General features: G+C 39.0%; 1 protein-coding gene across 3 annotated transcripts in view; it reads left to right on the plus strand.

Moving 5' to 3' along the window:
* The first annotated feature begins 1256 nt into the window (after positions 1-1256).
* MSRB3 (methionine sulfoxide reductase B3) overlaps positions 1257-12848 on the plus strand; it is an 88646-nt gene continuing 77054 nt past the window's right edge. For all 3 annotated transcript variants that reach the window (XM_027884692.1, XM_027884693.1, XM_027884691.1), the window contains exon 1: positions 1257-1383. In XM_027884692.1, coding sequence (XP_027740493.1) covers positions 1308-1383 — 76 coding nt within the window. In that variant the 5' untranslated portion in view covers positions 1257-1307. The remainder of the gene's footprint in view (positions 1384-12848) is intronic.

Consider the following 12848-nt stretch of genomic DNA (forward strand, 5'->3'; position numbering starts at 1 on the left):
TTGTCTCGGAAGGGACCTTTAAAGGCCATCTAGTCCAACCCCCTGCAGTGAGCAGGGACAGCTTCAACTATATCAGGTTGCACAGACGCTCGTCCAGTCTGACTTTGAATGTTTCCAGAGATGAGGCTCCCACCAGCTCTCTGGAGTGTTCTACAGGTGTCCTCTCTGAGGTTTATAGTCTTCAGGATGAGACCGTGGGCAGTTTCTTCACCGCTGGGGAAATGCTTGGGATAGCGCCCTCTGTGGGCCATGGCTGGGCGCTGCCTGCCGCGGCTCCGGAGCTGCCACGCACCAAAAAGAAGGGCCTGGGAGGAGGATGGGAGACCTGCCCTGCCGCTCCTCAGCCACACGGGGCCCGATCCTGCTTCCACGAGTATCCCAAAGAATTTCCGTACTGACTCTGGTGTCGGTTGGCTCTGGTCCCCCGTCACATAATTCTGAAGTGAGCTGTGACTGTACATGGCTGGGCTATAAGGCAGCTGCATTTCCTCCTTCCCATCATGGGGTGAACAAAACAACTAGTATTTGTGTGTGAAACCCTTCTGAAATAAAATCTTGTGACTGCAATCTCTCTTTGCTATATTTGAACTGGCTGGAAGATTGTTTAAATATATCTCATGGACAGTTTACGACATGAATTATTTCCTGCCCTTGAAAAGTCATGGTTTTAAAATATCTGACAAGTTTATTACAATGAAATGTCACATTCCTCAAGCGAGTCATCAAAAGAACAATTTTTTAGCCATGACTGGTTTCCAGCATTCACCATTCAGAAATGTTGCAGAGTCTGATTTTGTTTTGAATAAAATAAATAGAAAAAGCCTACATGTTTGTTCTGCCTAGCATTCCTGGGTGTTCCAGGCAGGATTTCTGCTGTCTAGTTGAGGTCCTAAGGTTTCTTCCTTAGTGCCTTTGTACTTGAGACCACTTAGATTGCTACCGTAAGTTGCTCTCAGTTGGGTATCTAAAACAGTTGTGAATGCCTCTCATAAAAATGCCCCCTCCGTCTCATTTTGTAGCGTATAAAATGTTTTCACTGAATACTATGTAATATATATCAAAATGGTAGGGGGTGGGGTATCAGAAGTGGGCTAAACATACCAAGAAAAGTGCATTTAGAATTGTGCTCCCATGTGGCGGTCATATAAAATTTCAATTATTGTTTTTTCTGTGACTGTATCTTAACATTTTTGATGTTTTAATTTGTTCTCATCTTTTTTTTTCTTTTTTTTTTTTTTTTTTTCTTCCCTACTCAGCTCTTGCCCCTGTTCTTTGCCTCTGGTTTTGTTGGTGAGGATATCACAGTGATGTCTGCATTCAACCTGCTGCATTTGGTGACAAAGAGCCAGCCAGTGGCCCTGCGAGCCTGTGGGCTTCCCTCAGGTTGAATGGGTGCTGCTTGTTGTGTCATGCATAATGAAGGCCCTTGTAGGAATGGGTGTCTCTGCTACAGGAAACAATGTGCTATGAGTTGCTGTGGTTTGTTTAAATTTTCCTTTGAACCAGAAGTTTATTTGCTTTTTCTTTTGATAAAAGTCACTGGCTTGAGTGAGGGGTTTCATATCTGAGATTTCAAGAAGTTTGGAAGTGCCAACTTCCATGTACAAAATATTGTCTCTTAAATTTTATATTTTCCTCATTCTTGGCAAAAATGGTGAAATTAAACTAAAAATATTTTATTAAATGCCATATCTACTTTTAAAAATATGCATAAAAGAATTTAACATGTTGATTGCTATTAAATCATAAGACTTAAAAACATTTCCCAAAATATTTAGCAGTATACTGTAGTTACACTCCATGTGTTTCTTTTCACTTTTATTACAAATCAAAATATGTTGTACTAAAAATTAGGTACAAAAAGTGTGCAGATTTAAAAAGTTAATTCTCTTATTCCTCTGACAGCACGTTCTTTAGTTACGTGACACTTCTCTACATAACTAATGGAAACATGCAATTTAATGCTCAGATGCAGCTGTACTTTTTGTGTAAGGTCCTGGTTTGTCCATTAGGTCTGGAAGGGGTGCCATAAGACCTCATCTCCATGAGTTCGTATGTCATGAAAACCTTGAACCTAAGTATTTTGTGTTTCACTTCAACAGTATCTGTAATGTCAGTGTACATGGTTATGTGGGAGAAAATAAAAGCTGCACTGAGCTGGTTTTTGTGACACCCAAATAAAAAAGATACAGTCCTGGCTGATCTGTGTTTGAAACCTCAAAAAAAGAACCAGCTTGGGTGTTACGCTACACTCACAACTGGTTCATAAGGGCTGCAGAATGTTATGAGCACTTTTTCCCAGAGCTGAACTTAGCAAGCATATGGAGGTGATGTTTTAAAGATTTTTTTTCAGTGATAAGACATCAGTTTTCAAGCTGATGGATTTTTTTCTAAAGCAGATTACACTTTATTTGAACTAGATCTGAGTCCAATTTTTGCAGCATTTGTGTTCTGTTTCCCCCACATGTGCACAAAACTCCCGTTAACCTTGATAGGAGCTGCAAACACATATTGAGGAAGAGAGAGAATAACCCACATTGTGTCAACTTGACCTTGGTTTCCTGTTATATTTGCTGCTGAGCCAGATTTAAAATCCTAAAAATATAGGGTAAGCAAATTTCCTTAGTCCACCTTTTGATGTGTGCTCATGTTGCTAGTGTCTACCTTAAAATAGGGACAACTCAGTCTTCTGACCATTTTATTCCCACTTTGAAAAGGAGATCCCAAGTTGGTCAGCTAGAAACACACGCAGCCAATGGGAGATTTTGCTATTGTGTACCTATTTGCAAAGCATTGCATTATCTGTTTTGTCAAATTGTTTTTCTGTCATAATCCAGTAGTCGCATTTTGGAATTAAAAAGTTTACTGTTCATTCCCTTTGATTCCTAACTGTGCAACCATTAATAGATTGAGTTCCGCTGACAGACTACTTTATAGACATATGTAGAGATATTTATATATAATAAATTCAAATTCATCCGCTAACAGTGGAATAATATACAATCACATATCTCACATATTTTAAGAGTAATATAAATTCCCCAGATGCTTATATATTAATATAGGCTTGTTTTGCCTTTGGTTTGTTTTTTGTGTGTCGTGTATTTAGGGGGTTGCAAGTACATGGTATAGCATGTATGGAATAAGACATGGGAATGAGATGTAGAGCCAACATCTGCTTAAATGCCCCAATGCCTTATGACTTAACTTCTGAATATACATAAAATATTCAAGTTCTCATGAGTTTTTTATAACATAACACTTTGAGTTAGTACTTTTTCCCACCATCCAGATCTATGTGAATTGCAGTCCTTCAACCATACCACCATGCCATGTATCCACTGAGTCTGGGATGGTGTGGAGCTTGGCTGCCTTCTAGTTCAGTGGCAAATTCTATGTGGAATGAGACTTTTTAACCTTCTGCAACCCCTGCCCACTCAGCATAAGGGAGCAAAGTGCCAGCAGAGGAGTGAATGGGGCTTTCAGCATTTTAAACAGTTAAATATTTGCAGGACAAGGACTTGAATGAAAGTATCATTTCAATTTCTGTGCTTGGAATGATACGATACCTCTGTCCTTCCTGTAAGAGACAAAGTAACACAATGCAGTATTTAATTTATATTTAATATATAGTTGTAGATCAGAAATAAGTGACATTTCCCCCCCCAAAAAAAATTAATTTAATGAAATACCATTGGGAAGTATTTTAGAACAGAGATGACCTTCTGCCTCTTCTTTGAACCACTATTTTGTAAGCATGTGTAAGTTACATGGGATCACTTGTGCTAGTGAGGTGTTTTTACTTGCTCTTTTTCTGTTTGTATATTAGCACCTGGAGTGCGGGTCTGTTCTTCCAAATTGTATTTTAAAAATACTTTTTTGTCTGAAATTAGGACTAAGCATTTCAGTGTGTGCAAACCTAGTGCACTGTTTGCTCATAGCCTTTTTTATAGACAAGATGGCAAGTCCGAGCGGGAGCAGGCACTCCCAGTAGATGGCACTAGGCATTTGCTGTTCTGCACGCCCAGGGCTAGATGAAAAGCTTCCCATTTAGGAGTTACTCATACAGAAAGTACACCCTGAGACCTTAAGAACATTTACAGGTATTTTAAGAAAAAGCGTGAGCACTGGGAAGAATCACATCACTCTGTGCTTGTACACAGCCTACCATCACGTTGGTTCAAGGTTTCTTCATTGCCTGTAATGTTTACAGCTCCATTGTGTCTGTCGTGGATGTAGAAGTGTTGCTCCTTGAGCCCACTTTGTTGGAGTTGAATGCTCTGAATTTCTTTGGAACTGTAGAATGCACTCAGCACCTGCCAGGATTTAGTTTACAGAAATTAAGTCTTAAAAAAACCCAACAAAACAACAAACCACTTCAAAACCACAACAACCCCCTTTAAACGTTTAATGTAAAAACTACTTCAGATGCTTTAATGCATACCAAGAAGCAACTGATACAAATAATGATGATGCAGACTCCATGTACATATGTTTTCTGAAGCAGACCACCAACCTATAAAGTAAAAAGATAGCTTATTTTGCTTTGCTGTGTCTTTTAATTATTATGGGTTCTCATTTCTTATAAAGATCTTTTATTTCTTTAACACTTTGAATGTTGTGCTGCTTACATCACATTTTTGCATGCGATAATTTGGCTTTTCCTCTCCTGTAGATCAAAGAAAATTATGGCGCTTGTAAAATTAAGTAAAAGTAATGATGAAACTATGGGGATAGACTTAGGGTTGGGTTTTGTTTTGTTTTTTGCATAATTAAGTCCTAGGTAATATTAAATTCTCGTGAGGTGTTTAATTACTAAAATAACTACTGGTAGGAAACCATACTTTTCTAGGATTAGATGAAATTACAATGCATCTGTATGAAGATGGTGCTGGGCATATGGTGTAAGTCTTTATTAAATAAATATCTATGGTATAGTTTTTCATAACTTGTTTTATTAAATCTTTTTTAATACTAAATTTCAATATAATATCTTCTCATAAAATTGAAATGAATAGTGAAGAGAAAATTACTGGATCTCAAAATTGGACTTTTATTAGTAATCTTTTAACATAAAGGATTACTTTTAGGAGCAGATCTTGTAAAGATTTGCATACATGAATAAATTGTGTTCCTCTGAACTCTCAAACGGCTCATGTCAATGAAATTATCTGTATGCATAGTATTTGCCAGATATGCCTTTAACAACAAAAAGTCTAGAGAAGACCTTAGTCTTGTGTGTTTCAAGTGTGGTAGTTGCTGTCCATCTTCATGTGAATATATCTAAATGTTTCATATTGTATGTTTCTATGTTCAGAGATATCATTTCCATAATGTATGTTATAACTTCCCCGTAGTTTACTGTAATGTGTATCACCAGAGATGTACTACTACAGATGTCTGTTCACATGGTCCGAATGAAAATAAAAGACTAATATTGTATAGCATAAACCACCAACATGGCTTTGGTTAAATGCCTGTCAGTGTTTTCATTATAAATCCCTATTTTCTGGGGTTTATATCTTGAATGTAAAAATTTGTTCCGTGTTTGAATATGTCATACAAGGTCTCAGATGAGTGCATCTGTTCCTCAGAACTTGCTGGGGGGCAAAAATTAAAGCACATTTGTATCAAGCTAATTTTTAAAAAATAGCAAATACTAATTTGGAGCAAAAATAGATTTTTAAATTTAAAATAGTCTTACAAATACCTAGCTTACTACCTCCCAGCAGTTATGACGAATCTGATAAATGCTTGAAAGAGTCTTGAAAGTATATGCAACGTGAGCACAATAGTAAATAGCATGTAAAGCCTTTCATGTCTCATTATTATGTAAATGTTTGTGTATATGTCTGCCTTGTAGTCATATGAAACTAGAACACTAGTATTGCAATAGAGCATATTTGTGGAATGGTTTTAAAATTAGTTTTAAATATTAACTTCACGGATAGCTGTCTTAATGTGAGTATATTCAGTGTTCTACTGTATTTACAAACATTTCTTTTGTACAATAGTATTCAGTCTAGAATGACTTATTTAATGCTGTTTAGAATGAAATTTATTTGTGGATATCTCGTTGGGACTAATACTTTAAGAGTACCTGATACTCGTAAAACTTGGGATCATAAAGAAAACTAGAAGCATTTTGTACGTACCCCAGAGTTTGTACCCTGTTTTTTTGCTCTTCTCAACAACTTGTTCTGGTGGAGTTTCACACTCTTCCTCATCTGCTCAATAGTCAGAAAGTGCTCATCCCTGCCTCATCTGGGTGGAGGCTCCTCAGTGACTCTTGCACTGAGAAGCTCAAGAATGATGAGACAGAGGTCTCTTGTGCTGCCAGGCCATACACAGAGCCAGTTTCTTAATGTGTTTCCTGATGGATCTTTTAAGGCTGTTTGTGTTCCCTTCCTGCTACCATAAAGGATCCACCACAAACCACTTCCACTCTTCTTGCAGGAATGTTTTAATTCTGGGGGCTCATAAATTTTCTGCATTCTATTCCTATGCCCTCTGCAGCTCAGGCTTACTGTGTTTTCTGCTGAGCTGGGTATGGAAAAGATGAAGTTTCAGCACTAATGGTGTTTCTGTGTTTCAAAGTTTCTCATGTAAAGGTACTTTTTTACTCTTGGAGTATTTATCAGGGGGTCTGAGAAGTCCTTTAAGTCCGTTAAGAATTCCTTTCTCTGAGGAGTACGCGATGAAGGTTTCAGAGAAGAATGTGATGTAAAGGAGAGATGACAGCAAACAAAAAGGAAGATTTTTTTTTATGTTGCTAAGCTGATGGAGTACAAGCAAGAAAAGGTGCAAGAAGTGAATATGAGCCTTTAAGTCTGTAAGACTAGGTTGGGAAACAATGGAGAAGATAATCTAATGGGCTACTTAAGGAATGGGTGAGCTTGGAATTTGATGGAATATGGAATGGGTCTAGACTGTCGACTGGGAGTCAGGCACTAGAGACACAAACATTACCATAACTTAACTGCTAGGTTAACCACAGGTTGCTACAGCACAGATCATGATTTGGGGGGAAACAAGTAGGGAGTAGTTGTGTACTAGAGAATGCTAAGAAGCATAAAATGTTTGTTCTTAGTTACGAGCTAAACATGGGGCTCAGTCTGTGATTTCCTTCAAAAGAAGCTGTTTTGGGAAGGACACATGGCCAGGGTACAAAGGTGCCCTCTGCTCTGTCTGGAGGAGAGGTTCTTGTGGGTTGGGAGGTGCTGGCAGCCCAGGTCCGACACTGACAACTTTATGCACTGAATGCAGGAACTCCCACCTCAATGCTCTGACCCAGGTCAAGAAGTACCGAGGAGAGCAGAGCGGGAAAGGGCTTGACTAAGTCCTCTTAAAGCCCTTTTATAGAGCTTGATCCCATCTTCCTGACCCATAAAGCATGGCTGAATTTTAAAGAAATGTAGGGAATTCCAGAAGGCCCATTAGCGAAAGAGGTTGGCAGTTACAAACTTTTTTGGCTGTTTCTCTGCTATTAGTCCTGAAGCAGGTTGAGAGGGGCCATAGTGTCTTCTGTAGTAGTTCTTCTGGTCATAGCAGAGTAACAGCTGGAGCACAGAGTGTCCCGGCAGCTCCTGTCTCCATGCTGGATATGTCCCTCAGTGTTTGGAGAAATGGGATGACAGGCCATAGAGCAGGCTGTGCCTGCTTGTGCCTTTACTAAAAGGGTTCCTTATCCTCCACAGTGGGAGACAGACCGAGTTTTGCAGGTTAGATCTGGGCTGTTGTGGGGAATTGGAGGAGAAGGAAGACCTTCCCCCCCACCCCTCTCCTTTCTTCACCCCCATCCCAAGTACAGATTGTGGCACCTTGACTCTTGAAATACAGTGCTCATTTCACAGGCCACACATTGCTATTGTTAAGGAAGCAGCAGGAGGATTTAGCAACAGCCTGAATGCCAAAATAAGCTACACACCACTGCGGTAACTGCTGGCAAATGCTGACTTTTTAATTGTTTCTGATGCAAGGTTAAACCTTTATTAAAGCAGTGTGAATAAACTTATTTTGATGGCTTACTGAAATATTTTAAATGCAAAAGGTAGCATAAAACTCTCTTATTAAATTAATCTTAATTCTGCTGTTAATAAAATGTCTTTCCATATGTTGTGCACCCTTTAATTGATTCTGACAGAAATCTACTGACCAGATACGGAGTGCTCAGTGTCTTGACTTTCTTCCTTTTAATTTAAAAAAATGTACTGCCTTTGAAAGGTGCTAGGATCATATCAGCAAAACAAAAGTCTCTTTATCTATTAGGGGGGAGTGGAAGAGAAATCCATCATTATAAACGTTCCCCCTTCCACTGCTGTACCAAGATACCTTGATCTTGTCTTGCCTGGTTTGCATCCAAGAGTAAGGCAAATAGGTCATCTGCCCTGTGCACTCTGTCTTTGGCAGTCTCAGCAGAAACAATAACAAATGTTGTAGTTTATAACGTAATGAGCTTGTGCTCCACTTAATTGAAGGTTATTCTATTCAACAACCTCTGCTGAGCAGCCACATGCTGTCATTGCTATGGTACTAGTGAAGATGACAGCTCAAAAAGCTCCAGAGGAAGCTGCTTTCACCTCCACCAGCTAGCACAGGGTGGTAGTGGACTCCTCAGTAGTTATAATTTGGAAAGATATAGAAATACCAGCCAAGATTGTGACTGGTAGTGACATTTATTTCATTATCATCAGATAAGGAAGTAAGGTAGACATGCCTGGAGAGGACAAAAGGAACCCCTTTTCTTTCCCCCTTTCCCACTATGCAAAACACTTCAGTCTTTTGTTAAATGTTTTTTACATTTGCAGGGTTCAGATTTCTTTTCCAGGGAACGTCTCTCTGGCTTGCATGGCCATGTAACCTGCTGCAAGCACGCCTGCAGACCGGTGGAAACAACAGGGCAGCTCCTGTTCCCGTAGATGCTGCCTATATGGGACTGCTGGGGTTCCAGTACCATTTTCTTTGGAAAGAAAACAAGTGCACAGAAGAGATGCATGACTTACCAGTTTGGGGGTTTTTTTGGTTTGATTTGGTTGGGGGGGTTTTATTTTTTGGTTTTGGGGTGGTTTTTTTGGTGATTTTTTTTTTTTTTTTAAATGTTGGGGTTTTTTTGGTGCTTTAGAAATTTGCTGCCTTATATGGGAGATTTCTGGTGATGACTCAGAATATATGTGTTTGTATTAAACATGAGCCATGCTGATGACCAGGTGGAAAAAATAAATGTGACAGCTCTGTTACTTGATTGCATGGGAAGTTTGCAAATTTGCAAAGAAGGGGCTTGCCCTTCCCTTGTGGCCATCTGACCCTCCTGGGTGTTAAGTAAATAATTTTTTTAAACACAGTTAATTTTTGGGTGGTGGTCTTTTAAGACAGAATCTGGCATTTGACCCAAAATTGTAATTGCTGTCCTGGTACCTGGCTTTAGGATTTTCAATGCACAATATAGTGGAAATGGTCTTCGCCCCATTACTCCTAATGCTTGCATGAAACTGCAAATGGTATTTCAACAGCGGGTGGGAGTTAGCTACCTACAGCAAGAAAGCAAAGGGGCCATCCCTCAGAGGAGAAACACAGATCAGTTTTTCAATGTGTAAAACATTTATAGGGTTTTTTTAAGGATGAAGTTTGGATTTTACTTAAACTTGACCTCCCAGCATTTCAGAGTTTCTTTTGCAGCATCTATCCTAGTCACCAGCAGGCTTAGGTAATTTAAAATGGCTTGTGAGGGGATTATAAAAAGGACTATAATGTCATATACAGGTTTTATAAAGCTGTGTTTTCCAACTTAGAAGGCAATAGAACTGTTTTCAATGATTTGCATTTTAAAGAGTTGTTCTTTTTTAAACTAGATGAGCAGTTTCTGTCTTGTTTGCAGTGAGAGGACCTGCAGCATTCTTCTAAGACTGTGGACTAGAGACTGCACAGAACAGACCGAACAAAAGTGAGAGAGTTGAGCATTTGCCTTTTTGTAATCAGAGAGAGATGCAAAACTGTTAACAAGAGACATAAACTGTGTAAATGAAATCTGAAATAATAAAAAATGAGAGATTCCACTTTTAATAATTCTGAGCGTTAGCAAAACATCGTAAGAATATTTATTTTAAAAAATGTATGCAAATATTTTTTAGCTTTGCAGGATTCCTCTTAGTGTTGGTTTGAGATAATTTACCATTGGTCTACCGTGGTCTGATGAACTTGTAGGGGGACAGAATTTGGAAAGCAAAGAGGTGTATACTTAGAGCCAGATCCTGCAGTACATTCATAGACCCTTAAGTAGCTCTACATATTCCAAAGGGTCTGCCTACATAGGTCGCATTGCAGGACTGGGGTTGGGATGGTATGTGAGTAATAAAATGTGCTAGAAGGCCCCTAAAAAACTGCTTGGGCATATTAAAAGAAGTAGTACGGAAAACTAGAAGCCCAATTTATTATGTTGCTCTGTTCTGCTGGAACTTTTGATCTTGCTGTATTTAATTCAGGAAGTCTAAGTGGTATGTGCTCAGCCCATGACTGTAATGTCCATTAATTCTAGTGGAACATAAGCATACACAGAAGGGGGGAAATATATGCTGTGTCTTCCATGCATAGTTGAAATATTGAGCTAATTTCAGTGATAGGAAGCAAAAAAGCCTGAGAGAAAACTGTTTGAATGGTTCAAAAGACTATTTGAAGTAGGAAAGCCATCAGGAAAAATGCCACCAAATTTCAGGGCATGTCAGACACTAATCGCCATCCTCTGGCATGTTGGAACAGGTGAAGGGCTGAGTGGTGAGGAGTAATGGTCTGCTAACTTGTGTTGGTCTGTCTGAATATATCTTGTTGCTAGTTTTCTTATGATTGCTTATAGGGAAGGAATGTTACAAATCACGGATTTGAAAAGGTCAGTTGGAATTTATATGTGAGGTGAGATGCTTAATGTCTTCATTATCAGGTCAACACCCAGAAAATACTTTCTGTTCACTTAATTCGTACAGAGGACTCCAGAGCTGAACTGTGAAATGCCCACAGTCTATTGGTGAATAGGAAATTGCAGCATGTATTCCCTTGCTTTTCAGAAAAAAAATCTTCCTAAGCACAGGAATACCATGAAGTCTCAAAGAAGGGGTTTCTATTGGTGTTTGTTTTCCCCTCCCAGCCTCCCAGTGTTTTGTTTGGTTGGTTGGTTGGTTTTTTGTTTGTTTTGTTTTGTTTTTTATGTTTACACATTAAGATTTCTGAGCCCGGTCTTTTCCTCACAAAGCCTTCCATCCTGCTCCAGGATTGTCACTGCTTTTCGTGCTGCTGTAACTGCTGGCAGGAGGCTGAAGGCAAGTGCCTGCTGGTCTGTTGGTTACAATTGCTTGCACACTGCTCTTCTCGTGAGTGCCCACCCCAATGAAAGCACCGTGGTGTGCTGATTAGAGAGATTTAATCTGGCCTTCGATCCTGCAGCGGAACGTAAAGGGAATTTTGTTTGCCCTTGCAGGCCAGTGTTCACCTCTCCTAATAGTAAGGATCTAACGGGAGTTCAGAACATAGCTGTCCTGGTCTCTCCTAAAAGTTGTTGCTGAGAGCATCACCTCCAAAGAACAAGTGAGAACCTTTCCAGAGTCCTAATAATAGATCCAATGATTCCAGACTCTGTTATTCTCATATTGTATGTGATTTAGTCTCACCTTTAATGTAATCACACTGATGTCAGGCTATTTGTAGAAGTGATGACCTTTTTTCTCATCTGCCTCTAACTGTATAATTTGCCAATGAACTGTGAGCCTGCCTTTATGCCTGAGTTGCTGAAGAATTTTGTTGCCTATATGGGAACTCTTTCCACAGCCCAAACCTCATCCTGTCTATGAAGAACCAGACTGAGGAAGGTGGTCAGCCTGTCCATTTATTCTCTGGTTTAATAACAAGTTTGATAACATCTCCATTACTAGCAACAGCTTTTCTCATTTTGGGCATATCTTTGTGTAGTTTTGTGTTGTCCCCTGGAACAGTTTCAGAAACAGACGCAACCCTCTTTTACTAAAAGCTGAGCTCTTTTGTCCCTCTACCATGTAATTTTTTTCCTAATCAAAGGACTGTATTCCTAGAATTTCATGCAGTGGTTTCTAGGATTCATTGTACTTTAAAGAAGCTTGTACGCTAGCCTTGTTTCAGGTAATGTATCCTTACATCCTCTGCAGTCAGGGGTGAGTCTTGCTTTACCTCCTTGGCTCTTTGGCAATATGGAACTAGTGTGATCCATTTACTGACCTATTATTCCGTTAAATAAGAAGTGCAATTAATTAAATAAGTACAGTTAAATAATAAGTGCAAGTAGTTGAATAGGGCCATTCTTGAATGTTGAGGGCTGAACCAAGAGATTTCCGGTATGATCTGTAGTGCAACTTTTTGTTGATGCATACTCAAATTACAAACCTGGAGAATCCTTTGCTGGGGTCAGTTGCATTTTACCCCACTGCACTTTGGCAAAATTTCCCTGTAGACAAAAATACTTGTTTGTAGTATAGAATATGCAGTTAATAATTAAAACAAGTGGGGGAAACCTTTTTTTAACGTGCTTTCTACTTTTGATCTATGTTGTGGATCAAGTCGCATCTAGAAATTTTTTTGTGCGCATAATAAGCCCATTGATTGAAGAACATTAAATTTCTAAAAGAGATGAAAAATTATTTAAGGAGAGTAAGGGGGGAATACTGACAAATTTAAAACACTCAATATTTTCTCTTTTTCCAAAGTGAAGCTATGTTTACTTTGTTGGTTTGTTTGGTTGTGTGTTTTTGTTTGGATTTGTTTTTTGTTTTTCAACAGCTAAGTAGCAAACAGTATGTTTTTTTAAAATTATGGCTAGATATTTTTAAAAGTGA

This window comes from Empidonax traillii, unplaced genomic scaffold (genome assembly GCF_003031625.1).
Source record: "Empidonax traillii isolate 1590-97213 ecotype Southwest subspecies unplaced genomic scaffold, ASM303162v1 scaffold153:size895095, whole genome shotgun sequence".
NCBI lineage: Eukaryota > Metazoa > Chordata > Aves > Passeriformes > Tyrannidae > Empidonax > Empidonax traillii.